The sequence below is a fragment of the Aythya marila genome (assembly GCF_965140915.1).
Source record: "Aythya marila genome assembly, chromosome: 1".
NCBI lineage: Eukaryota > Metazoa > Chordata > Aves > Anseriformes > Anatidae > Aythya > Aythya marila.
Window position 1 is genome coordinate 192,362,612 of NC_139042.1, and position 26,997 is coordinate 192,389,608.

Consider the following 26,997-nt stretch of genomic DNA (forward strand, 5'->3'; position numbering starts at 1 on the left):
GTACTTCATTTCAGGTTTTTAATTGACTAACGACAAAGAGAGGCACACAACAGTCCCCATCCTCACCCTTTCAGGAGAAATGGTTGAACCTGTAGGCAACCACTATATCGTAGCCAGACCAGTGTACTCGGAGAACTTGTTTGATGAAGAGCATGAGAAATTGCACAGATACCATAAAAACTTTTGGGATAACCTGAAACTGTATTTTCGGTAAGAAGGTTTCTTTCTTTAATATGGATCTAAGAAACAACCTGGACTGCAGCTCTCAGATAGCATGAAGTCCATTCTGACACCTTTTGTTTCAGATTCCAATAAAGCAAATGAAAACTGATTTACCATATGCACAGTCAGAATTTTCTAAATATTTTTAGCTGCTATTACCCTTAAAGGTCTTCCTACAGTTGTATCCCAGGCAGCTTGTCTTTTCCTGGGCACTTGGCAGCATAGACTCACCATGTCTCTGTTGGAGGGGACCTCTGGAGGTCACCACATCCAGCCCCTTGCTGGAAGCAGAGCTGACTGTGCAGGTTGCTCAGGGCTGTGTCTGGCGAGACTTTGACCTCTGGCAAGCCAAACCTCAATCCTTCTCCTGTCATTCCCCTCCAAAGATAGGGAGCACATCCTGGTGTGCTGAGACTCAGATTCAGCTGGGACGTTCACCCAGAGACCTATGTCCTCTTGTGTCTTTACAGTTGCTCCCGGCAAAAGGCCAAAAAAATTGCCTTGCGTTTTTTTCCCATCGTCTCGTGGCTGCCGGCGTACCGCTTCAGGGAGTGGATCCTCAGCGATATCATCTCTGGCATCAACACGGGGCTGGTGTCCGTGCTGCAAGGTAACAGCTCTGGGGAACATCTGCTCCAGCTCAGCTGGCTGGAAGGAGGCTGCTGGCTCCAGCCTGCCACACATACCTCCCCACCCCGCTGTCTGTCCTTACAGGTCTTGCATTCGCCTTGCTGGTGAATGTCCCTCCTGGTTATGGGCTCTACGCGGCATTCTTCCCAGTCCTGGTCTATTTTGTCTTTGGCACATCCCGGCACATCTCAGTGGGTAAGTTCAGGCACACTGACCGCCCTCGTTGCCAAAGAACTTGCAGGCTGGATTTTTGGGTCTAATGCATGCCTTGTGTGCAGGTCCCTTCCCTGTCCTGAGCCTGATGGTGGGAGGAGTTGTCGTCAGGCTGGTCCCCGATAGCAGTACTGGAAATGACAATTCCACCAACACCTCAATCATAGATGAAGAGCGGGTGATGGTAGCTGCATCTGTAACCTTCCTTTCTGGGATCATCCAGGTTGGTAAATATATGTGTGTCTGCCCGCATTCGTCTACATGCACTTATGTAAACAGATGGATGGTGACTGGCCATCCTCTGCTTTCTGCCAGAGCAGTTACAGAAATAATTCTCTTCCCATTCCCATGTATCTTACCCTGGCGTACTGATGAGGACATGTCTGTCTGCTTCCCATTGCCACACACTGATTCATGTTGTAAAATTACTGGTTTTGCCCAGACCTAAAATTCCTAAAATTAATTCCTTCCTAATATATTTATATGTTCATACTTCATGAAGCACAGGTACCAAGTAAAAACACAGCTACTGAAAACCCTAAGACTAAAGAAGATTTATTTTAGCTATAAAATAAAAATAATAGGTTTTAACTGCTGTAGCAATTACTCCTATAAGACTTATGCCCCCTGTTGCTAAGTCGCAACCTTTATTGCCAGTCTGGTGACAGTATTTTCCTCAGTCCCTGGATGTACAGGATTAGGTGAAAATCTGTTCCTATTTAATACATTTATTGCTTAAAAGCATGAGTGAATCACACTAATGCATGGTCATTTTGCATTTCAGTTGCTTCTGGGAATTCTCCAGTTTGGATTCATCGTCATTTATTTATCACATTCATTAATCAGTGGTTTCACGACTGCTGCAGCCATCCATGTTCTGGTGTCCCAGCTGAAGTTCATGCTTCAGCTGCCTGTCCCTGGATATAATGTACCATTTGGCATCATCTATGTAAGTGCTAGCTGTTCAGCACTTGTTAATATTATGGGAACCTGTGGTGTATGCCTGACTGTGTGCCACTAGGCAGCAATAACATACCTGAGCAAACAAAGAGCCATGCAGGAGGAAACACAGGAGAAAAATATAAAAGATGTGTTATCAGTATATGACAGATCTTTAAATTTCTCACCAGAGACCAAATCACACCCTGTTGGGCTAGTTAGATAGTGTTTTCTATTGTGTTAGCATATTTTAACTTTGTGTTCAACTTTGGCTCAAACATTTAATTAGTCCTTTTAACTGGACCAATATTTTATTTATCTAATGTGTGTATGACTCCTTGAGGGCTGTTGGATGAGAAAGGAGGTAGAAGAGGGGACAGCCCAGAAGGAGAGGGATGAGAGCCATTGCAAAGGGCCTTTCATGGATGTGTGTGTGCATTCATCAGGGCTTGCAACCTCCACGGTACACCAGAAGTAAATCTCAACCCCACAGTGCTTATGGCGGTTTAGGTACAGGCATTTCTGGAAAGGATAACACTGCTGTGTCAAGGCATTATTACTTGAAAAGCACCACGTTTCTTATTGATTTTGCAGACTCTGGAGAGTGTGTTCAGCCAGATCAAAGACACAAACATCGCCGACCTCGTCACCTCCCTTCTTGTCCTGCTGATCGTGTTTGTGGTGAAAGAGTTGAACGACCGCTACAAAGCGAAGTTACCAGCTCCCATCCCCATCGAGCTGATTGTGGTAATGGTCACCCCTCTTCGATTTTGTGATCACTCCATCACTACAGCGATGTGGGGAGCAGCCCTCTAGCTGGCTAGCTTTGTTCACCAGCAGCAGAGGGAACAAACTGCCCCAAGCTGCAGCGGGGTGGGGGAAACCTCAACAGGGCGGCTCCCTCCCCACCTGTTTTCTTTTAGTTTTCTATTTTCTATTAGTTTTATATCAGTGAGATACTCTGATGTGCTCTCTGTAGGGTTTATGACTGTAAAGCCATGCCTATAAAGTTATTCAGGAATCACATATGAACATGAAATGGAAGTGCAGGCTTAGGGCACTATCCTGCTGCTGGTGATGAGGCTGAAGAGTGTCTGGGAGAGGGAAGGAAATGTTTCTTAATGGTTTCTCCATACTTTTATTTGAATGTTCCTAATGGAATTGGGTTTTATGTTTCAGACAGTCTTAGCAGCACTGATTTCCTATTTTGTCGAATTTGAAAAAAGATTTAATGTAGCTGTTGTTGGAGAGCTAGAAGAAGGGTAAGTTATTTCTTTACAATTTACTAATGGAGCAAAATGTTCTCTCTATTTTGTCAGGGCTAAATCATTTTGGCTCTATTTTATGATCAGAATCACTTACTTCATCTTCTTTCAGCAGGTAAATAAAGAGTTTGCTCTCAACAATATTAGGACCCATTCTGAATAGATAAAAGTTACTTACTGTAGCACATCTGTGCAACAAGGAATGATTTTTCTTTCCTGAAACTGTGGCATGAAATAATCTCATGCTTCATTTCCCAAGCTGCTGAGCAGGATTTTGATACATGCCCCTTTTACTGAGCACACCTGAACCCCTGCATTTCCCCCTAAGTATGCCCATGGTTCAGCAGCCACCACCAGCCCTGGGAGGCCACGATGACCCCACGCAGATCTCCTGTTGGTCCCCTGTCCCCTGTGACCAGTCATGAGCTTTCCCCTGGCAGCATTACCCTCACAAGGCCTCGATGTACGCTCCTCTGGGAGTATATCCACATATAGATTATATATCCATATGTAGAGTATATGTGGTATATAGAATATATCCAGGTATGCCAGAATTTTGGCATAAAGACTTAACAAACATGCATTAAGTTTAAAGGAGGGAGGAAGGCATTTACTAGGACATCAGACTGCAGCCATTTACTCACCAGGGCACTCAGCACTTGTAGCCCGAGGGCTGTTAGTAGATGAAGTTTGCAGAGGAACAGCTAATTCTGCTCAGGAGTCTCCACTCTTCAGATACCAGTTCACTGGAAAAAGAAAAAAAAAAAATAGCAGAGAGGAATTCCCCCCAGGATCTGCAGAAGGCCCTGAGCAAAGGAGCAGGACATGGCAACACTAAAGCATATAGCAGAGAGGCTAACCTGACTTAGTAAATGTTTGTTTAGCTGTGTAAAGTGCTTCAGTGAATCACACAGGGATTTTTTAAATCTATGTGTAATTAGAAGGCAGAACCATGCACGCACTTCAGCCAAGATAAACTGTGGCTGGTCCTGTCCAAGTAAATGGTAACCCACAGAGACACCACTTGAGATGAGTGCAGACAAAGAGAGTCCCAGTCCCAATCCAGGATCCCCCAGAGCTTTACAGGGTTCAGATCTGCAATTATGTGTCTCACCTCTCCAAGGCACTCAGCTAAAACTGCATGAGCTGGATCGCTGCCTTGCCCACTTGCTTGGCAAACTGTCTCCCCAGGCACATCCTTAAAGAGCAGAGATTTTTGTCTTCCAGATTTCAAGCTCCTGTTGCACCTGATATAGGCATCCTCCAGAAGTGTATCGGTGACAGCATTTCCATTGCAATCGTTGCGTTTGCAGTAGCCTTCTCCGTGGCTAAAGTGTATTCCATCAAGCACGACTACCCGATAGATGGCAACCAGGTAGGTCAATGACACAGAGGTCAGTACTGTGCATTTGTCAGTGGGAAGTAAGTCATTTTTGGAATGCTTTTCTTGTGAATAACCATCACAGACTAGCTTTTAAGAACAGTCTTTTTGGTTTTTATTCCAGGAACTAATTGCTTTTGGACTGGGTAATATCGTTGGTGGAGCATTCAAAGGATTTGCCTCCAGTACAGCTTTGTCAAGATCAGGTGTGCAGGAGAGCACGGGAGGCAAAACACAGGTAAAGAATACAATGGGTAATGATGGCTTTTAATGTGAGAAAGGTCTCTTTTTTCACTGCTGACCCTAATGCCTTTGAGCACTTATTCATGGTGGAATTGTTCCCTCTTGCAGATTGCTGGTATTATCTCAGCATTCATCGTCTTGATTGTCATCTTGGCCATCGGGTTTCTCCTGGCACCATTACAGAAGGTATTCACTTGCCTTACTTCGTGCTTCCTCCTGCTTGCCAAACCTAGGGCTGCTCTAGGAGGCACTGGGAATGGTCACAGACTTCAGTGGGAGCTGAACAGGGTTTTGCAAAACTAGGCTATTTCTCCCATATTATGACAGGCAGAACCACGACATGTGGTCAAAGGGAATGGAGGTGCCCACACACCAGACATCAGAGCACCTGCTTTTAGGTGCCAAAAGTAAGTGGGATTTGCAGCCCCAAGTCAGGCACCTGTGCTGCACCACAGCTAGGGAGGTACCAGCGTGATGGACAGGGCATCCCGACTCGCAGCAGTGATACACTGGGAGGAGTTGCATTTTGGCCCTATTTGTATAAGGTTTTAAGGTTAAATGTTCAATATGTGCTTTGCATGCTTTAAAATTCAGTATGCATTTTGCTCTTCTTAACAGTCAGTCCTTGCAGCTTTGGCTCTGGGCAACTTGAAAGGAATGCTCATGCAATTCAAGGAAGTGGGTGTCCTGTGGAGGAAGGACAAATATGACTGTGTAAGTAGAGTCCCACAAGCAATCAGGAATGAAGCACTATGGAAAAGTCACCTCTTATGCAAATGCTCTTAAAGGTCATCTTTATTTTTACAGCTGCCTTGCTTCTCTACATGGAAAGGACAACAATAGCATGCCTTTTTTATTCTTGCACCCCTTGCTCATGTTTTTCATTGTGTCCCAGCTATCCTGAGTCAATTCTGTCTGCTCATCTCTCTAGGAGACATCCATTTTCAACCATTTCATCAAAAAACAGTTCCTTATATAAACTCAAACATAGAAAGAAAGTTTAAAAAAAAAAAAAAAAAAAAGTCTAAATATATGCTGCATTTACTACAAGAACATTTTCTCCCTTTCATAAACTCATGTAGCACAACAGGTGGAAGGTAATACACAAAAAGCAAGTGCAGACCATGGCTGGAAGGATTTACTCCCAAGAGTAAAGCTCGTGGCTGCAGGACAGGACCTCTTACCTCTCAGAAGATGGTCTCTTGCCTTTCTCATCTGTCAGTTCTTTGTGTTTCTGAATCAGACCTCCAGTTTCTGAGCTGCAAAATAGTCATTTTCCAGATGAAAATGTGCTTTGAGATCTGCAGTTAAAATACTCATTATTATCCAGTAATTTGTGTTTATCAGTCAAGTACATTCACGGCAGCTAAATTTGTCTGTCTTGCTGTACGAGGCATATTTACAACTCTCAGCTTCACCAGGACACCAATTTACTTTTAACCTTGCGCTTCTCTTGGATTTGTAATGAGCATTTGGTGAACCACCTATGAAAGATTCACATTTTTATTATTCCGATCCTTCAAATATGTTGTACAGAAACTGTTGTCTCTAGAATTACTTTCTGGTGATTGTTGGTGAGTGCAGCCCTATTTTACAAGATAAGCAGCTATGAAAGACGAAATCATTTAAAATAATAATAATAATAATAATAACAAAAAAATGGACATCCTGTACCAGATCAGAGAAAGCAGTTCAGAGGTTGCTGCTCTCTCACTTGGGGCTCACGATCCTGGTCCTCATCACACTCATGATCGCTGATGTCCTTCTGCTCCTTGCAGGTGATCTGGGTGGTGACTTTCTTAGCCGCCGTTTTCCTTGGCCTGGATATTGGGCTGGCAACTGCCGTGGCGTTCGAGCTGCTGACCGTGGTGATCCGCTCCCAGTTGTGAGTGCTTGGACACGGTGATAAAACATCTCAGGGCCTCCTGTTACAAATTAACTCCCCCTGTGCAGAGAAGACCAGCAAGTATGTTTGGGCAAACCAGTCGTGCAGAAATCCCTGAATGTTGGATCCTTTTCCAGGACCTTTGCTTGTCTGTGGAGCATGGGACCACCACTGCTAGGCAGTGCTGAGCTCTTGGCGAGGCGGAGTGATGGTGGCCAGCTTTTGCACGTCTGAAAAATAACATTTCCATCTTTACTGGTGCTGCAAATCTCAGTGGAAACATGCACTGAGGTGCCCAAAAATATCTGGCCAGTGGTGTTTGTGAGGAAAGAATTGCTTGTAGCTCTATGCATGCAAAACACCACCAAAAAATAGGCTAAACCTGCAAGAAAAAGAAAAAAGAAAAAAAAAAAAAAAAGGAATATCAACACTGGCTACTTCAGTGTGAATGTACATGCCATTACAGGCCAGACAGGGGGCTGCCTTACAGGGGTGAGCACACGCAGGGACAGAGGCACCCTGTGTGAGCTGCCCAGCAGGTCGGGGGGATGCAGGTCTTGCTCTGGCCAGAAGCCATGCAGATGGCTGCTCACTAGCGTGAAGTTCAGACCAGGCAGCAATAGGGCTGCCTCCTGTCAGCATCTTCCCTTCTGAATTAAATCTTTCAGACATTTCTCTGCTCATCCAGCACAGCTCCATGCTTGGCTGATTTCACTAGGGCAGCCAGAGCTGCAGCTGTGCTCAGGGCATGGCCACCAGAGGCAGGGGCTGAGCTTTGCAAAGAAGGTTTTCACCCTTGGAGAACCAGGCAGCAAACTGAGGGCAACCCCAGCTGCCCCTTCCTCTAGGTTTCAACATGGGGTACAAATAACCACCTGTGTTTGTTTGCAGCCCGAGCTGCACCATTTTGGCCAACATTGGGAGAAGTAACATCTACAGGAACAGGAAGGATTACACTGACGTAAGAAACCTCATGCTTCTTTTATTACCTGCTGCATCTGCCTTTCTGTACCAGACATTGTTACTGATACCTTTTCTCCGTGTTGCAGATCTATGAGCCAGAGGGAGTGAAGATTTTCAGATGCTCATCTCCTATCTTCTTTGCTAATATTGAATTCTTCAAAGAGAAACTCATCACTGCTGTAAGTGCCTGGGGCAGTCAATTTGAACAGATGAATTATGTGACACATTAAGGTTGAATACAATTTCCCCATAACTATGCAGTCTGTTCATAGTTCAGAGATGATTTTCATGAATTATTCACTGCTGTAGTTCCATGTGTACATACATACCCCTGAGAAAGAGAACAGCCTGATTGGTGCTGAACTTTTACCATAGCAATGTATATACATGCTTTTAAGTCCTTTAGAAAACCTACTGGGAAAGCAGAAAATATAAAGAGCATTATTTTATTTATATTATTTACACCCAATAAATGCTAGTTTATTCACCTTGCCCTGAAGAACTTAATTGCAGCAAACAGAACAAAAGCTGAATGAAATCACCCTGCTTTCCTGCAACCAGCACGAGATGCTGAGCCCTGCCTGTGCCGGAGATGCCCACCAGCCCTGGGCTGCCTGAGCCCATCTGGCACCCGCAGCCATCCCCGACTGCTGCTTCTGTGGGGAACAGATAGGCAGTGGCTATGCTGAGCAGTAGCAATGAGTGGCTCATTCTCCATGTGAGGGACTGAAACTGGCACAGGGATGAGGAAATCCAGCACATTTGGGTTTCTATGACCTTGGCTTTCATGTCAGAAAAGTCTGAAGGATTTTTTTTTCCTGAGGGTTGTGAAGTCCCATGCCTCTCTCTTTCTTTTCCTTTTCAAACAAACACAGGCACTTCTAAAACCTCTCTCCTCCAGTCACAAGCTCAGAAGTCTTACAGGAATGTAGTATTTTTGTAGCCCTTATTAGTCTGATATACCTGCCCTTCTAATTTTGTTAAAGAGGGTCAAAATCCACACTGCTGTCAGGTGGCACAGAGCATATATAAAATCTGTGAGCTTGATAGCCTGGGTGACCATCTCATAACACAGATGAGTAAGACAAGCTCAGGGCTAGCCAGCAATTTACCAGCTTGCTGGGGCTGCTGCCTTGTGCTACAGCATCATCATGCTCTATTGCAACCCATGCTAGTGTAGATGTCTTCCCGACTGGAAAAAAGGGTTTGTTGGTGAACAGTGGTAGGTAGCATCAAGTCCAAACCATGCTCATCATGACTGTAAAGAAGAGCTGCATGAGATGCTGTGTCCTTCCTCTGGGGCTTTGCCCCAGGAGATGCCAACTGGCAAGGCACCAAAGGCACCAGTCAGGGACAGCTCCTGGCCTGAGCCTGTTCCCAGCCACACCAGTGTGACCCCACTGAGGAGCACCCTCGTGTGGACGGGGACACAGTGGCACCAGGGCCTCCTGGCAGGGCAAGGAGGCAGCAGCCTGGGCACTCATCTGGAATAACAGAGAGAGGCAGATGAGAGACCCTGGCAAGCAGCTGCACCAAAGGCAGCTGGTTTTTGGAGAAAAACAGCTCAAAAAGACATTACTAAAATGTTTAAAGGTAGTAAAATTCAAATGTAGTAAATAAATATAAAACAATACCTTCCATAAAAAAGCTCTATGCCATAAACTTAAGGCTTCATAATTGATTCAGCTAAGGATATTTGCTCATTTATTTTTACTTGTGTCATTATTCAAGAGGGTTTTTTGTTTGTTTGTTTGTTTTGTTTGTTTTGTTTGTTTGTTTGTTTTCCCCCCTAAATCCTCACCATCATGATTATTTGATATGTTACTGGAATTTTGGGCTAAACCTAAAGAACTAAAGTGCTGTTTCTGCAGGTTGGCTTCAACCCGCTTAGAGTCCTGAGGAAACGCAATAAGGCTCTGCGGAAAATCAAAAAGATGCTGAAGAAAGGAGAGCTTCAAGTGACACCCGTACGTAAGGCAGCTCCACCTGCTGCAGACAGGGTGGGAAAAAAGAGGCAAGACCCTGGGGAATTAAGCAACCAGCTCCCTGGCTTGAAGTGCAGAGGAGCATTCACAGCCTCCTGTCCTAATTAGCCGTGCTATTCCCCAGTCACGGCCTCCTGTCCTAATTAGACACGCTATTCTGCAAGTCACTACCTCATGACATAAACACACTTCAAAAATAAGGTTTTAAATGGCTCTCACAGTCACAAATCCTGCATGCTTTTCGTTGGCTTGTTCCAAATCTACTGAATCAAAGTGTATCTGATCGCTGACTTGAGGGAACAATAAATTCTTGTGGAAAATAAAAGACAATCATTAACGGATTATGATGACAATTAAATGATTGGTTAGAGGAAAGCCAACATTTCCACACTCCCCCAGATGAGGGAGAGGCAGAACTTTTTCTGGTGTAAAGTGCTGGTGGGTCCTGCTCCATCTCATGGGCTCACCAGCTTCGTGTTGCCACCACTCTCACCCTTAAGACGTGCTCCAACCCGGCTGGGTCTCAGACAGAAGCAGTAACTGTGGTACTTTCCTCTGCCAATGCAGAAAGGCTTGATTTGCATGGCTAACCAAACGCACGAGTCCGATGAAGAGTTAGACAACAACAGGATAGAGGAGCTGGACCAGCCCACCAGCATGACAGACCTGCCCATTCGGATCAACTGGAGCTCCGACCTGCCCCCCGGCATCACCGTGCCCCAGGTCAACATCCACAGCATTGTGCTGGATTTCTCAGCAGTCTCCTTCCTTGATTTTTCTGCCATGAGAGTCCTTCAAAAGGTAATTTTTATTCCCGAGACAGACAGCAATCGTATAAAAGAAAAACATAAATGCGGCCATGTGCTTCATAGAGGTATTTCTATATGGACTGGAAAGTCAGTGGCAACCTTTGAGTTCATGTGAGCTAGAATCTACATCTTCCACAGAAACTGATTAAATAATTAATCTAAATTTTCTTGGAATTAAATTGTTGGCTCTGGCACCCTTTCTTCAGCTGGTAAGGTTTTGGGAAGTTTTACAGAAAGCACCTATGAAATATGGCTTTAAACATGGGGTCAGGAGTTGGAGCACCAGAGTTTCATTTCTGCTCCTGCTCTCGCTTTCCAAGGCAACCTTGAGCAGAGCAATAAGGACAACATTTTCCAACAGCAATAGCTAAAGTTAACTATCTAGATCCACATTAGCTGGGTTAATCTATTTTCATAGGAACTAAATGTGTGCATGCAACAGGAACAGGAGTTCTGCTGAAATTCCTAGTTAGAAAAGTCTCCCCAGAAGCTCACTTTCATCATGTGTGAAGTAGGTACAATAAAGCCATGCAGTTTATGAGAGATCATCTTTTTCACTGGGGGTGGAATGTACTAAGTACTGTCCCTCCCCAAAACAACCAGTCCTCCCTGTCCTCTGCCACTGAAGAGACTGTTCTGCCTCCAGGTGCAGAGCTCTTTGCCATTATTCAAATACAATCAATGCCTTAAATTGCTCTGGTTAATTGCTGTAATGGCTGCTATCAGCAAATGTATCACTATCTAAATGGTGCCTGTTTGCTGTTTAACAGACATTGAAAGAATTTATCCGGATCGACATCGACATTTACATTGCAGGGGCACACGGTGAGTACTCACATTTCCCCCAAAAATTATTCCAATTCCCAGTTTTACCTCCCAGAGCTGGATAACGATGGCTCCATCTCCATGCTGCCCCTATCTCGGGCAGCCTGGGTTAGATGAGAGCCAGGCCCCTCTTCCCTCCTGCCCTGCATCAAGCAGGGCAGGGCCCATGGGGTTGGCGCCCCACCCTCTCCACGTCTCTAATGTCTGCTCTAATAAATGAAACTGTGCATTTTGTCAGACAGCCCTGCATTCACTCAGTGGACATGTGGAGGATACTTCATTTTCAAGGCCTGCAAGTGACTTTTACACTTTGTTTTTGTTCCCCTGCAGAGGGCTTCCTGGAGAAGCTGGAGAGGTGCGAATTTTTTGATGAGGAGATTAAGCCGTCCATGTTTTTCCTCTCCATTCATGATGCAGTTTTACACATCTTGCTGAAGAAGGATACAGCCAGCTCCCCCAAATTAAAGCTCACTGAGGTAACACTACAGTTTTCCTCTTTTACTACTTTTGTCCCTTTACCTTGCTCACAAACACCCAACTCTGTGCAGTGCTTTGCCTATCCAGCCATAGGCCCTATACCATGTCTGTATTCAAAACGTTAATGATTAAAATTCTGCTGGTCTCTGATAAATTGGGAGAGAGAGTGGCTCTTGGTCCAGATGCTAGTGAGCCATCAGTGGGAGCAGTAATTCCCACCACAGACTGGCCTGGCCATGAACTTCTCTTGAAGCCACCTCCTTAGGAAAAGGGGTCACACATGGTGGGTCTGGCAGGGCACAGCTCCTCCCTGAGAGCAGGAAAAAAGGAAACAATCCATTTCCTGACCCAAAATTTCATGTGTTCATTGCAGAAGGGTACCAACAAAGACTGTATCATCAATACCAGCAATGGGCTACGCAGCCGGGAGAACAAGGTAAGCCTCCTGTTCCCAGCAGTGTCTCTCCAACTTCACAGGAACCACTAGGTTAGGTCACAAACACATCTTCATCACACAGCTCTTGTGTCAGCCCAGGGCAGAAAGCACACAATTTATTAATGGGATTTGATCCCTGCCATGCCTTTCACATTGATGGCCCGCAGAGGGAAGACGGGTGAAGGCCATCACCACTGGTCTCCTCATCCTTCTACCACAGTTCTCCTGCAAGGAGCTCACAGGCCTCTGGTAGAGTGTCCATGTGGCAGAGACTTCATCATTAGCCCCATCTATCTACGTCACGGGCAGAAGGAGAGTCTGGAGGCAGGAATAGGAAAGGGACACAGCCTTTTGTCACTGACCTGCGACAAAGAAGAGGGCAGCATCCCGAACACAGCAGTGCTGTAAAGAAAAGATGGTAAAGATGTTAAACAACAGCCTTCTCATACAAATGCTTTAGAGTAGCAAGTTCTTACATTACTCACCAGAGATTACCTTCCCCAGATATTCCTTCCATAGGTGGCATTTATTTTTATTTCTTTTCCTACAGAATCCAACAGAAACAAAATTTTAGATTCATTTTTGTAAGTAGAATATCCTCCAGCAGCACAGCATCACTTACAGAAGATGAATACAGATGCAGCGAGGAACACAAAGACTGATGGACACTTTCATATACCCTAAGAGGGATTTACTTCACATGATTATGGTCCAAGTTCTGGAATGGGCTCGTTAGTCTTTATGTGTCTCTGTAAATATAGAGATGTATTTATGTACATACGTGGAGGCTGTAATCACCTGGATTTTCCTATTTCATACCCTGCTGACAACCTACCCACGCAGCTGAAGAAGCAAGTAATGTTAGCCCTATTTGCATATACTTGTACATACATCTATGTTACTCTGACAGTTTGTAGACAGCTTGTACAGTTACTAGAAAATATATAAATATTTGAAATCTTGTAATTTATAACAGTCTAATAGTTGAGAGAGATATTTTGTCTCCAGCTTGTATATAACTTGTATATAGTTTTCATTATGGTTTACAAGATACCTAGTAGATTGGGTTATTAAACTTATTTTCAGCTCACTACTGCATGTATAGTACACAAAGTGACTAACGTATCTACTGTGAAATATGAAAACAGCTCCGTAAAGACACACAGCATTTTCAGATCCAAACACAATGTATTGATTCACTTTGGGGTGCTATAAAATGCACAAGACAGGACATATTTACAGTGAACTAGAAAATGATGATTTTGGTAGCACTTCATCGCTTGCTGCATTTGTCAATACACCACCGAGGTAGCTCGAAATCAGTCTGATTTCCTGCTGAAACACATAAATTGACAGTGATTGAAAACTGAAAGGAAAAAGTTTTCTAATTCAGTTTTGTTTGGGTCCATTTGCACACCAAGAAGAGCTGCAGCAAATCCCCCGGTGAACCAGTCTTCCTTGTTAAATGCATCCCAACTACCTCACTTCAGCTGACAGCAGCAAAGAGCTCGAGGTGATACAGCTACTAAGAAATAGCAGCTGTGAATCTAGGCAGGGAGCACGGCAGCCTTCTCATGGAAGGCTTTTCACCTTCCTACTGGTGTGACAGGCAGCCCTGTTATGTGTGTGCCCCAGGAAACGGCACACAATGGCCCCAAAACTCAGCTTGGGAGGAGCTGTGGGTATGGAGCTGCCAGTCAGGGAAGGAAAGGAGGGAAGGAAAAAGTGTTCTGGGTAAACAAGAATGATGATTTTTATCTCAGAAGTATGCAAGACTTCAGAACAAAATTTGGAGGAAAACCAGACAGGAATAAGTGGGGAGAAATGTGGCTTGCTTTTCCAAAAGGTAGACGTATGCATGCCACACTCACCTAACCATCATAGCTCACGTAACCTCCAGTTAGCAAACAGAGCTCCCAAAGGGAAATGCCATAGATTTCATCTCTCTAGACCTGAGCAAAACCTTCCTCGCAGAGCCACGTGTGCAAGAGTTAATGTAGTCGGAGAAGATGGGGTAAGAAAAGGCACTGAAAGGCGAAGATGGATTATACTAAAGAGGAGATGACGAGTAGAAGCTTTGACATAGAAGTACTGGGGTGGAGGAAGGATTGATGTGTTAAATATTTGCATTAATAGTTTGTTACAAAAGTCTGGAGTTATCTGATGAAGTCTGCTAATAAAGCCAAGCTGGAAGATAACATTAAAATGAGGAAGCTCCGAATGCAACTGGAAGATAATATTAAACTGAGAAGCATTTGAATGCAAAAAGAAAGAGGAGACCTTGAAGACTGAGGTCAGAATGTCGCTCAACTGCTTTTCTAATGCAACCTTCAAAAAACCATAGATTGTATCAGAGCAGATTTGTTTCTCCAGCAGAATAAGAGAGCTGTTAGTGCTGCTGCACAGTGCATGGATGAGATTTCACTCCGAATGCTCTGAACGCTCACAGTGAGCCCGCCTGTTCAAGAAAGACAACTGCAACTAAAGAGAAGACCTACGAGGATCTTTGTGGAATGGAAAGTCTGTATTCAGTGGCTGACAAGAAGAGTTATAGATACATCAGGGATTTAAGCCAGGAGAGGAGAAAAGCTATGTAAGATTAACAAAAAAACCCAACGTGCACTGACACAGACTTGGACACACATTACTAGCATAGGCAAGTCAGCCTGGTGGAAGCAAGAAAAGGGTAAGTAAGACACCAGACACCACGTATTTCTCTTCAAAACCCATTGGGTGTACTGACAGGCCTCAGCCTAAGAAAAAAATGTTCTCAGTTGCACTCCTCCAAACAATTAATTTTAAAACTAATCACTCTCCTGATGTAGCACAATGCCCTGTGTGCTATGCAAACAACTGGGAAAATCAAAATGTCATAGTGTGCTTCACTTGTTACCCAGGTATCTTGACAAAACTAGCTCAGAAATCAAGCCACCTGATTTCTACCAGATATAAAACCAGGATTCAACAGAGCATAATTTCACTTTCCAAAACTATTCACCATTTCTAAAATGGGTGCAAGACCCAGACAGCCTTAACCAGAGCGCCTTGCGCTCCCACCTCACTTGTTCCTAATATTTGGCATCTTCTTAACCACCCTGTTCATTTCCTGTGCTGACAACAGCACTGTATTTCTGATGTTTTGTGTGATTTCTGGTGATTTATGTGTTTTTGTTTGTTTGTTTTTTGTTTTTTTTTGTTTGTTTGTTTGTTTGCTTCTGGTTATCTCTGCATTCAACAATCTGTTTCTCTTGTACCACTAATGTTTCTCTTGTTAGTTTACCCTTACGCAGACTGCAGCACAGAGTCTTGCTCTGCCGTAGGCTGTGGCCATGCAGATTTTCCAGCTTGTTTTTGACACGGGGACCTTTGAAAACCCAGAGCTTGCTCTTCCACTGAGCAGTTGCTGCTTGGTCAGAGCAATACCACATGGTGCTTTTTAATCCTTTACTCAAGAATATACTAAAAGGCAAATTTCATACCTGCTTCCTTTTTGGATAGCTGGCTGGTGTCATCGATCCATTAGCACATACCCTGAGCCCAGCACAGTGCAGATGCTTGGTAACTTTGTAACAGCCGTCTTAGAGCCAGCAAGAGGGTGGAAAAGACAGAAGCCAAAGAGCCTGAGATGCTCAAGGATACTCTCAGGCCTGGTTTTCACTTTGTAATGCAGAAGAGATGGTGTGAAACATGGAAACAAAACCAAAAATCAAAGTGATTCAGCTATTTGAGGTCTGGGGACCGATGGAGAGAGTTTTATAACATGTGAGCCCATATTTTTTTTCTATTTCTAACTAAGTTCATAGTTTGGAAACAGGGAAAAGTGTCTGTAAATGCTACTAGAAGAGAAACATCAATTACACCTCTCCATTCCTCATCCCTGTGACAAACGCAGACGGCTTGCTTCTTGCACTCCTCTTTCTATATCTGCTCCTCTACACTTCCTAAGAAAATGCCTGAAAGTTTACCTGACCCAGAAATGGCAAGGAACAAGTGCAGGAGCTCTCATTAGCACTCAGGTAATTTGATTTAGTGTAGGAAATCATTCACTGTGATTTTGGAGCTGTGTTCAGGCATTGGTTTTCACAAACAAAACCGAATAAAACACGGCAGACTGGAATGTTTTCACGTCTATTTAAAATCATTTTTCTTGTTCTTTTGCTTTAATCATTTAAATTGCAGTTTTACTGCAAAACACCAGCATACAGAAATGGAGCATTCCTGCCTGTTTGTGAATGGAAATGATCCCCCTTTCCATTACCAGAAGCACGTTACACTTCTAAGTCCCGTTAGCACTCACTGATAACAGCATCAGGACGACTGAGCCAATCTAACAGCTTCCTGCTGCTATTCCACCCACATCTTTCAGGAAGCATGCTGGATTTTTTAATCTTTTAATCTCTGCTAATCTCTTACACTCAGAAACCAAATCAAAACTGGAAAAAAAATATATAATAAAAATAATAACACCCCACAGTCGGAGAACAAGCAAATACAATTCAGAGGAGGAAAAGCTTCTGAAGTCACAGTGTCTTGTGGCTAAGTCAAGACTAAGAGGAGCTTTAATCTTCATTATTCTCATTCATGTTGCCCAAAGAAACGCAGCTATTTTGGTTTACAAACCACTCAGTATGAACTATCTGTGAATATAACATACCTGAGCACAGCGCAGAACCAGTTGAGGGCACCATTTCCATACAGAGATGAATTCACTGTTGCTAGGAATTGTTGTTAACATCATCAAGTAAAAAACACTGAAAATACAACCTGTGTAATACTGATATGTGCTTTAGAAATATAAAGTCAAGATGAAAATGAACAAAATCAGACCCGAGTTTTACAGAGCAGGAAGCATTTTAGGAAGAGAGAGGTGTGCTCTGACTTGATGCACAGAGAAAGTGTAACCACAATTCTTTTTCTGAACACTTGACTTTACAAAACACAGAAGACAGACCGGTTTGCTTCATTTACTCCATGTCTGCAAACTCCAGCATGAAATGAATACGAATTACTTCCACTTATTTTCTAACAATCTGAATTTGACTCTCCCTCGAGAGCCATAACCACAAAGGAGTGGACACTCCATCCGCTATGGGCTTCCAACTCTCCCAGATTAGATCTAAGACATTTTTTCTTTTTTAAACAAACATGAAAAATGGCACTCGCCACATCAAGCACCCAATCTTTATGCTCATAGCATTCTCAAAAACTGAAGAAAGTAGCATTCATGCAATTAGCTGCTTGTCGTGAAGCATGCACGGTTGCAGGCGATCCTTTAAGCAAAATTAGAGATGGAATTGAAGATAAACTTGAAACCACGGATGTCTCCAGGCCATCCGTTTGTGTCCTCTAATTAATTCCGTTGTGAACACAAACTATCATCAAACTCTTTTTCATTCCCTTAAATGGCCCCGTTGGAGGATCTCACGATAGCAAACATTTTAATGTTGTCAGAGGTCTCTTAAAACCGGAGATCTGCTTGGCAATGCCTCAGGAGGGAGATCGCTGCCACTGGCAGGGATAAACGTTCAGCATAAAACCGGCTCGATTCAGTGGCTGTCTTTAAAGGAAGACCCAACTAGGAATGCAAAGAATTCAAAAAGTACTTCTCACCATCTCAAAGACCCTTAATCATACAGGGAAATACAATATATGACATTGCTGAACTTCACACTGAAATCACCAGGGTCTTAAAAATAAAATAAAAACTCCAAAGAAAAACATAAACGAAGACGATTGTCAACATAACATTTCAACCAATGCAAGCATGTTTTAATTTTGTAAATACGAGAGTATCAATGTTACCCTTTGTAGGTAAACTTAAGACTTCAAGAGGTAAAACACATTTAGGTCTTCCAATCCAAGCAATACACAGAAGTTTGACCCAAGTCCAAATCCTTTCCACAGGAGATGACTTTTCAGCATCTTCTCAGTCACAAAGACTTTTGATCCATTAAATGATTCAAGGGATCCCATTAACTTCTGGAGTAATAAAAATTTCAGTACCATTTTGGGGTCATTATACAGCAATCACAACATCAACTTTGCCCCAAATATAAACAAAAACCCCAAATTCTCAGTTTCTACAGTGACATATATTTGTCTTCTGTGCTTTTTGATGGAGCAAGGGCTGCTCTTGTTCCTTAACCAACTAAAGTTAAATTGTCTCAGGATTTTCAGAGAGGCACTTCAAAAATAGCTTAAAAAAATGCAGCAATGGACACAGGTATGAAACCTTCATCTGCTTCGCAACAGACTAGGTAACATTTAACAAAAATACATAATCTGATTTATTTCTAAAAACTAGCATGATGAAGAGAGTTGGGTTACTTTGTCAGCACCATATTTGAGGGTGAATAGCTGATTTCAGAGAGCCTTTCTTTACAAAACAGAGCACATCGGTGATGCTGGCACACCACTGTATTGTGGTTTACCCCTGCGCAGCGGCGTGCCACGTGGTACCTGAGTAAATCTCGCAGCAGAAACAAAATGCAGCCAGTGCCAAGAGCCATCGGTAAGTCTCTCCAGAAAAGGTCTGCCAGCCGTCAGCTTGGCTTTCTGGAGTCAAGGAGCATCAGTCACTTCAGACGCGTGGATTTCCTCTGCAATGAAGTTATTTTCTGTAACACAAATCTGCCCAAAACAACCTCCTAATAGCAATGAGAAAAGGGAGAGTTTAAAGGTTCCTCACGTATTTATTATAAATTACGGAAACAAAACACTGCTGGCAGTCATTTTCTCCTTCACGCACACTGAAGCTCTCAATCGTCAACCTGCCACGTACCGCAGCACAATACCACAACCAACCTTTTTTCTTTGCCAGTGTTTTATTTAAAATGACTTACTCCGCAGAGAAACCAAACCAAAGAACTCTGTCTTCGAAACAGGCACACCACAGCTGAGCAGACTTTCTGCCAGCTGACACGTACCAGCCATTTGCACACCCCAGAATTTACTGTACATCCCAGAATTTATTTGCACGTCTCCAAAGAGCTGTGACGCAGCTGCATTTGTTTGAGAGGAAAAGCAAAAGATTTTCCCGTGGTCACAAGGAAATCAATGGCAGTCAAGGACAGAGCAGATTTAGAGAACACTTGCTCAGGTAATTTAAAAAACACACGGTTGACACAGAACTACAAAATTTGGAATGTTGTACTGCCAAAGCTCTTTGATAAACTAAACAATTATGAGGCAGGAAAAAAAAAAAGTTACAAAATAGAGTGAGGTTTTAAAGAGAATTCAGATTTTCAGTAGGAAATTACAAACCTTAAAAAAGAACAGGCAGGACTTCTTCATCTAAAATCACCACTACTAGAAACGTGACATTTTGGAGAAAAAGCAAAAAAGGCTCAGCACTAACATTGATTAGAAACACAAAGGAAAACATTCAAGACTGTCTTATCAGTGTCTGGCTCAGTTAGCAGCTGCACTTAAAGAGAACATTCACATCTTGTATTTAAGAGCGTGCTTATAAAACCTAAATCTGGGGCCAGAACAGCCCCCAGGGCATGCCTATATTGCCACCTATATTAAAGACTCTTAACTGTCCAATTAAGGATGTAGCACAAAAGTTGAAACAGATAAAAGGTGTGTAGCTTTTATTATTTTTTTCATATCTACATGAGGGATTTCAAATCCTTTCTTTCACGTTACCAAATGGGAAGTTTTCCAACTGTACGTATTATATAGTGATGGAGGTAAATGCCACTTCACCAAAAGCAATCTGCTTCTCTCAGACATGGCAAGCCAGCTCACGGCCACTTCCACACAAACATAACCATAAGTAAACAAAATAGTTTGAATTCACACCACTGAGGAGTGTACATGTAAACAGAATCTTCTCAAACAAAACCAGCCCCAAAAACACCATCCACACCCCTAACATCATAACCCGCTTTCGTGTCACGCCCAAAGCTGCATTTCTGGTAAATTTATCTTGGTCTTGATACCACACAAATTAAAAAAGACAAAAAAAGAAACTAAAACAAACCCAATAAACCTGAAATACAGTGTTTGGATGTCTGACTTCTTGTGTTATGAATTCACCATAGCCCGAATTTATTGAAAGCAACAGTAAATGTTAGTAAAAATATCAGTCTCCTTAGTATTTCCCACTTGGATAGCATCAGTGCCAAAATGGTGTCCTGGAACCGTGTCTGTGTTAACTTCACATAAAAACCCACCACTTTTACAACCATGTTTCAATTTAATTATTGTACACAGGTTAACAAAAATGTATCACAAGTGAAACTAAACATTGGATTTAACAAAAACAATATTCAGAATGGTACAACACGTGTTCTTTTTCTCCAGGAAGTAATATTACAAGCGTTCATCTTAAGGACAATTTAGCCACACTATAGACAGAAGTTCTGTTAAAATGCAACTGTGGTCTACTAAGCCACTTATTTTAGCACTACAGAGTATCTGAAGTCAGAGTCCTACATCCAAGGCTTAAAAATCATTAAAGATCCAAACCCCAAAACGTCTTACAGTCAAAATGACAGTATTTAAAAAAACAACCCCCCCTCCCCGACAATTAATTAAAAGGCTGTTGTATATAGTTTTATCCTCTTCATAGCACTCTCTATTCGTGTAACTGCTCGTTATCATTGGTAATAGGGTCTGTATCTGGCTTGATCAGGGTGGTGCGGTCCAGGAAGAGGGGCCTGAGCAGGAGGCCCTTGCATTCTCGGCGGTGGAGGCGGCCCTCGTGGAGCTGGCCAAATCCCCGGACTCATCCCCCCTGGCTGCGTGAAGGGGGGGCTAAGAGTTCCTTGGTCTTCACTGAACTGTGGCAAAGAGTTAGGGTTGTAGTGGTGGGGAGGGGGCGCGCTTACGTTTACGGGGGGGCCTCCGTGCTGAGGAGGGGGAGGTCCCGGAGGAGGATGATTCATGTAGGGTGGCATCTGGGCAATTATATGTCCAGGCGGCGGGGTGATGGGAGGAGGAGCAGAGGTCATTGGCGGCGGAGGAGCTTGGCTGTACACCATGTGAGGAGTGCCCGCTGCCTGGGGGGGATGCTGCAAAGGGTGGCTTATCGGAGGAGGCGGTGGGGGGGGCGGCGCGTAATGCTGCTGCGGAGGCATGATGTGGTGAGGGTGCGTTACCACGGGCTGCCCCTGGTACTCGGGGTGATGGTGAGCGGGTGCCGGGGCCGGCGGAGGTGGTTCTCGAGCCCCCGAACTGGAATCATCCTGAATGGGAACAGTTATCAGGTTGCTGTGTTTCCTGGTGGAGATGCGGAAGGTGTCCTGACTGACCGGGCGAGGCGGCGGCGGAGCCATGGCCATCTCCGCTGGAGGGGCACGGATGTCTTCATGGGGCTGGTTGTAATGCTCGTGGGGCACGTGCTGCAGAGGAGGCGGGGGCATCATGATGTGCTGCTTCGGCGGGATGTGGCTCATGTGGTGTTTCTCAGGCGGCAGTATGAAGCGCTCGGGAATTTCAGCGGGTGGTGGGGCAATCGGAGGGTGAACGGGCTCAAGTGGAGGGCGAGTAACAGGCTTTCCAGCCCTCATATGGCGGTGGTTGATGTGAGCTTGTAGGTCCCTCTGTGACAGGTAAGTTCTCTTGCACCCTTGGACAATGCTACACATGAAGAGAGACCCTCGTACGCACTGCTCGATGCGCTGCACAGGTTCGTTACAGCTGAAGGAAGAAAAAATTAGTTTACTGTCATCACAGAGAGAATAATCGGCAAGTTTTTGTCATTGCTGTTGTTAAACACCAACCATTTTACCAAAATTATCCAAATTAGACATCACATTTCCCCCCCCCACTGTAACAATGAAAAATGTTTTGTTGATTTTGAAGTTAAACTAACTTGTAAGCCTCCAAATACAACTATAAAATAACAAAAATTTCATGGGATAGAAGTTTAGACACAGCATCACCCTCTGCCACAAATTCCCTTGGCGTTTCAGTACTTACCCAGGGTCACACTCAGTAATTAAACAGCTTCTTGCTCCTTTTCAAACTCAAGCAATTACACTTTATCTACACAGATATTTAAACAGCAACGTAAACATTAATATTTTACACTCTATTAACTGTGAGATATGAAGCTATAATCAAGTGGTGCAGTAAGAGTACTCTGCTCTCTCTCCTAAATGTACATAAATAAGAAACACATTAATACATTATCCGAAATGAGGCATTTAATTTTCTCTCCTACATTTCCTTTAAGAAAATTTCAAGAGAACTTACCCCGGACACATCTTGTCTCCCTTTTTCTCATGTAGTATAGCACAGTCATAGCAGAAGACATGCTTGCAAGGTATCTGGAAGAAAAAAAGGCTCTGTCAAGACAAGATGCGTCATTCCACAGCACACAATTCCTAAGAATAGAAGCACTTAAGTTACTCATGAAACAAACAGATATAACGTAGCAGTTAGCAGTCTACATTAAATAGAACAGTTGAAAAACAGTTCGAGTTTGGGGCTTGGGAAAGCAAGGTTTTTGTTTTGTATTTTTTTGTTTGTTTAAAAAAAAAAAGTTGGCAAAAAGTATAGGTAAAAAATTAAAGTTTTCCAGTAATATTGAATCTTTACAGAAACTGTATATGCAGTCTAATTACACTTGCCTTATGTGCATGCAGGAAATGTCTTAAAAGCATCATCAATCACCAACAATCATCAGGTCAGAGCCCTCGGTCTGCTACATCACACAGAAATCTACATCTCGGGGAATTAGTTACACTAGTTTTAAAGACATAGAAGTGTTTTCTAACTTGGCTGTAAATCACCCAGTGACGTAAAAAGCTTACTTTTAAAGCCAAGCGGTACAAGACTGAAAACCACCGAACTTGAAAGACTTTTGCTCCTATTTTGGGGTTGTTGTTCGTTTTAAAGCTTTTCATTTTAACACTTACAAGCTTGCTTTACTAAATCAAGGAGCAAAGTTAAGTCAGCCAGAACAAAACATTTCAGCAATTAAGGCCCTGGTTCCATCCTGATATTCTTCTGCTGCTGATTTCAACAGACCTCTGAATAAACCATCTCTAGAGGCTTTGCAGTGATACAGCAAGACCTGATTGTACCTAAAGGGAAACCACGGCTGCTGCTTCCCCTGGTGGTTTCACTCACCATGCGCCCGTAGGTTTTGATGGGCAATCCACACTTATCGCAGAAGTGGACGGGCGTATCATCCTTCTCCCCCAGCAAGTTTATCTGGTAGAAGAGAGAAAGAGGTAGGGAGAAAAATCACTAAAGCTGCTTATTTCAATCATCATCAATCAGCTCATTACTTCTGTATTAGCTGAGAATGCAGCAAGAATCCCACAAACATGAGAAAGCAGAGAATAAAATTTTAGTAAGGGAAGCACTGTTATTTTATAAAGTATTGACAGAAAAAGATCCATGGTTTTCCATCTGTGACTCTACCTTATAGTCCCAGAAAATGGGTCCAGGGAACCTCCTCTGATTTCCAAACATTTCACCTCCTTTGCATTCGTACCGCTCCTCTTCGTTATAATCAAATTCTTCTGTGGAAAGAACAAAAGAGAAGACAAGCCAGCTACAACACCTCCCCGGCTGACACCAGCTGCTGTTAAGTGCATGCATCAATGTATATTGAAATAATTAAGAAAGGCCTCGACATTCCCAGCCTGCTGGGCCCATTCTGCAAGAAGGTACAATGAGAACAGCAAAAATTCACTTTGGGAATTGGCACCATTTATTCCTTACAGCACAGCAGTACCTGGAAATGTGAAATTTGCTTTGCAGTGTACAGAACCTCGGATTTTAGGTCTTCAAAAGTGACTGGAGACTTGAACAAAGCTGCAGAATAACATGCTTCCTTCCTACAGGGCTGGTGTTTGGAGTAGCTACTTACCTTCATCACCAGCTTGGGTCTTGGAAGGCATCCTGTTCATATTTCTGGGAGCCCGAGGTGCGGGTTTGGCTTTATTGGTCTGCTTTGAGATCAGCTTTATAGGGATTCTTCTACGAACATCAAGACCACCCAATGATCCTGAACTATTTGTTCCTTGCAAATCATTGTCTGTGAAAGAAGAAAAGGTTGTTATTTCGCAGCTATTAAATAGCTATTAAAGAGGCTAAATATTAAAATAACAGTTCTAAGAAAAATAATTTTAAAAGACTGTTTATACAACATACCAAAGTTAAATAACTAGAAAATAGTCACAAGCAATTTCTGCTAGAAGTCGGGTCACAAAATTGTTTTCAAAACAACTGTGGTTTTAGGAAATATACCTCTAAAAACTACGTTATTAAAATAAATAAACAAACTAGTCTGTCATTTTTGCACAGCAGGAAAAAAAGGTGTTTCACTGTACAGCTCTTATCACAGCATGAGCAGTACTGAAGAGCCAATTCTTTGTATAACCTTAATATCATGGAATTTCTTACAAGAAAGCATTTTTACAGTTTATGTGAACTGTTTACTGAACAAGTTGGAAGGAAACCAGTCTCCACATCAGCTCACAGCACCTCGACACATCACTGAGAGGTTTAGCATAAAGAATCACAGAAATACTGGTGCTTAGGGTATGCAGAAGTATCCTTGCTAAAGCGAAACTGACTGCTCTCTGCTACCGAATTCTCGTTAACCAGATTTAAAGCCGAGTACCAGGGCAAAGGAAGCCAGAAATTGTCTGACTCATGCCTAAGCACACACAGGCTCCATGAGAGTCTGGTGGTGACAAAGCAACAAGCAACTCCAAGGAAGGGGGTACAAGGCACAAACTACCCCAGCTTCCAGTACATCTACCTTTACCCACCACACAGCTCCTCCTTTCCACCAAAACTGAATTACAGCCTTCACAAATCTACCTGCCTCACTTCCTTTTTAATTGAAAATCTTGTCAACACGTATCCCCACCAGCCTTTTGCAAAAAAGGGTCAAAGTTCTGAAAAAAAAAAAAAAACAAACACATCATTTGTCTCCTATTCAGAAGCCTTTACATCTTTTACCCACTACAGGAACTAGGTGGGTATACACCTGAGGAACACCAGCAGTGAAATTCACATTTTAAAACCAAACCTCCCGAGAGCTTCATTTGGAAGCCTTGTGCACATGCCAGCGTTTTCGGGGATGTGGTTTGGGTGTTTTTATTCACAGCTTTCAGACTGAAGCCCTGTCCATGCTTTTAACTGGAGAAGTGAAGACATAAATATTTAACGTTGCTGTCATTTCTGGTCTGTCATGAGAGGACTTCACATCAGAGGCTGGAAACGTTTCAGGGGGGATGCGCTGCACCTCCGAGCTGTGCCACAAGCTGTTGGGGTGCGAGGTCTTGCTATAAATCATTCAGCACCTAACACCAGAATTAGGAACTGCAACAAAGTTTCACATTAGGACTCTACCCGGACAGTCACTGTACCTCAGCATGGAGAGCCCCTGGTTTTCTGAGCTAGATAAACCTCCTGATTTCCTGTAACATTGCTTCACCCCAAAAGGCAACACCCAAACCAGCAAAGACAACAACAAAAAAGTGACAAAACCTGGTCTTATATCTGCTCATTTACTTTTATCAGACTATCCTGTTGGCTGGAAAAGGGGGCCCAGCAAGCCAACAACTCAGGCACCATGTTTATGGGGAGACAGGCCAGCATATCAAAGGCAATGCTAAGTGCTGAAGCTGCCTATATTCCACTTGCTGGGAAGATCTGTTTTTCACTAGATTATACAAAGACTCCACTGCAGACCAAAAAAGTCCACAAAGACCTCAGCAAATATGGCTAACTACAACAAATCTTGAGACAAAACTTCACACGCTCCACCGACCTGCCATAGGAAGCAGTTACACTCTGACACTTCCCAAGAGCTTTGCGAGCTCGGGATATTTACCCGGCTTAGAGACTGGCTGAACCAAACGAGCAAGTTTTAGTCACGCGTATTTACAGGCGGAAAACAGACTCCAGTCTGAGCACGCAAACCCAGCAGGATTAAGCCCCGACCGAAACAACAATAAAAAAGTGTCCGAAATGAAGAAGCCCCACCCCCAAAAAGCACCTGAAGCGTTTAACCACTTAGAGAAGATGCAACAGAAGCCGAGACTATCACCTTCATGAGCTTTGCTTATATTTTTGAATCCCAGGGGTTCTTAAAATCGTAGAGTCACAGAATGATTGAGGTTGAAGCCCTCCAAGCCCACCTGGTCCAACCACCCCCTGCCACCAATGCCACCACTAACCCGTGTCCCCAAGCAGCACGTCCAACCTCTCCTTGAACACCCCCAGGGACGGTGACTCCACCACCTCCCTGGGCAACCCGTCCCAGTGCCTGGCTGCTCTTTCTGACAGGAATGGCTCCTCATTCCCTCCCCATTCCCCCCTCATTCCCTCCCCATTCCCTCCCGGAGCCGCCCGCACCCCGCCGCCGGGCTGGGCTCCCTCAGCGCAGGCCGCACGCTCCCGCCCCACCTCCCCCCGCCAGCCCCAAGGCCCGGCGGAGGCCGCTCGCTGCCCGCCTGCAGCGCGGGGGCCGCACGCCAGGGCCGGGGGGGTCCCTGAGGGGCCCGGGGGGGCCCCGAGGCCGCGCAGGAGGCGCCGAGGCCGCGCCGCCGGCTCCTCACCAGTGTGGGCCATGGCGCGGCGCGGGGCGCTCTGGGAGCGGAAGGGCGAGGCCGGAAGCGGAAGCGAGGGCTGGGAGCACGCGGGGGGGGGCGGGGTTGGGGGGGTGGCACCGGGGCTCCGTTACCGGGGGAGGGGGGGGAGAGGGGGGAGGGGGTGGTGCCGCGGTGGCTGATGGGATGTGGGGGA

General features: G+C 44.1%; 2 protein-coding genes across 4 annotated transcripts; one reads left to right on the forward strand and one right to left on the reverse strand.

Moving 5' to 3' along the window:
- Positions 1-79: 79 nt before the first annotated feature.
- Positions 80-12,681, forward strand: SLC26A3 (solute carrier family 26 member 3; the record flags this gene model as incomplete). The annotated part of the gene is made up of 20 exons (XM_082752219.1): positions 80-210; positions 693-832; positions 937-1,047; positions 1,131-1,288; positions 1,850-2,014; positions 2,599-2,751; positions 3,184-3,266; positions 4,497-4,644; positions 4,775-4,888; positions 5,002-5,079; positions 5,512-5,607; positions 6,672-6,778; positions 7,670-7,739; positions 7,828-7,920; positions 9,613-9,708; positions 10,294-10,527; positions 11,306-11,360; positions 11,691-11,836; positions 12,211-12,273; positions 12,583-12,681. 20 exons carry the CDS (start codon positions 80-82, stop codon positions 12,679-12,681), a joined length of 2,340 nt encoding a protein of 779 aa, XP_082608345.1.
- Positions 12,682-18,888: 6,207 nt separating this feature from the next.
- Positions 18,889-26,888, reverse strand: CBLL1 (Cbl proto-oncogene like 1). 3 transcript variants are annotated; one of them, XM_082780476.1, is made up of 6 exons: positions 26,811-26,888; positions 24,107-24,274; positions 23,656-23,753; positions 23,359-23,442; positions 22,480-22,553; positions 18,889-21,921 (listed from the first exon to the last, which is right to left on the reverse strand). In XM_082780476.1, the coding sequence occupies exons 1-6, from the start codon at positions 26,821-26,823 to the stop codon at positions 20,880-20,882; spliced, it is 1,479 nt and encodes a 492-aa protein (XP_082636602.1). In that variant the 5' UTR covers positions 26,824-26,888; the 3' UTR covers positions 18,889-20,879. The 3 variants fall into 3 exon arrangements, with proteins under 3 accessions (XP_082636602.1, XP_082636601.1, XP_082636603.1); XM_082780475.1 differs by having other exon boundaries at positions 23,656-23,756; XM_082780477.1 differs by lacking the exon at positions 26,811-26,888 and adding an exon at positions 26,300-26,390 and having other exon boundaries at positions 23,656-23,756.
- Between the last annotated feature and the right edge of the window lie 109 nt (positions 26,889-26,997).

What these genes read in the sequence shown, in the direction of transcription:
- CBLL1 (XM_082780475.1), bottom strand. An exon ending in CCATTTTCTGGGACTATAAG is followed by an intron (nt 23,443 to 23,655) that starts GTAGAGTCACAG and finishes CTCTTCTACCAG; the next exon opens with ATAAACTTGCTGGGGGAGAA. An exon ending in TCAAAACCTACGGGCGCATG is followed by an intron (nt 22,554 to 23,358) that starts GTGAGTGAAACC and finishes TTTTTCTTCCAG; the next exon opens with ATACCTTGCAAGCATGTCTT.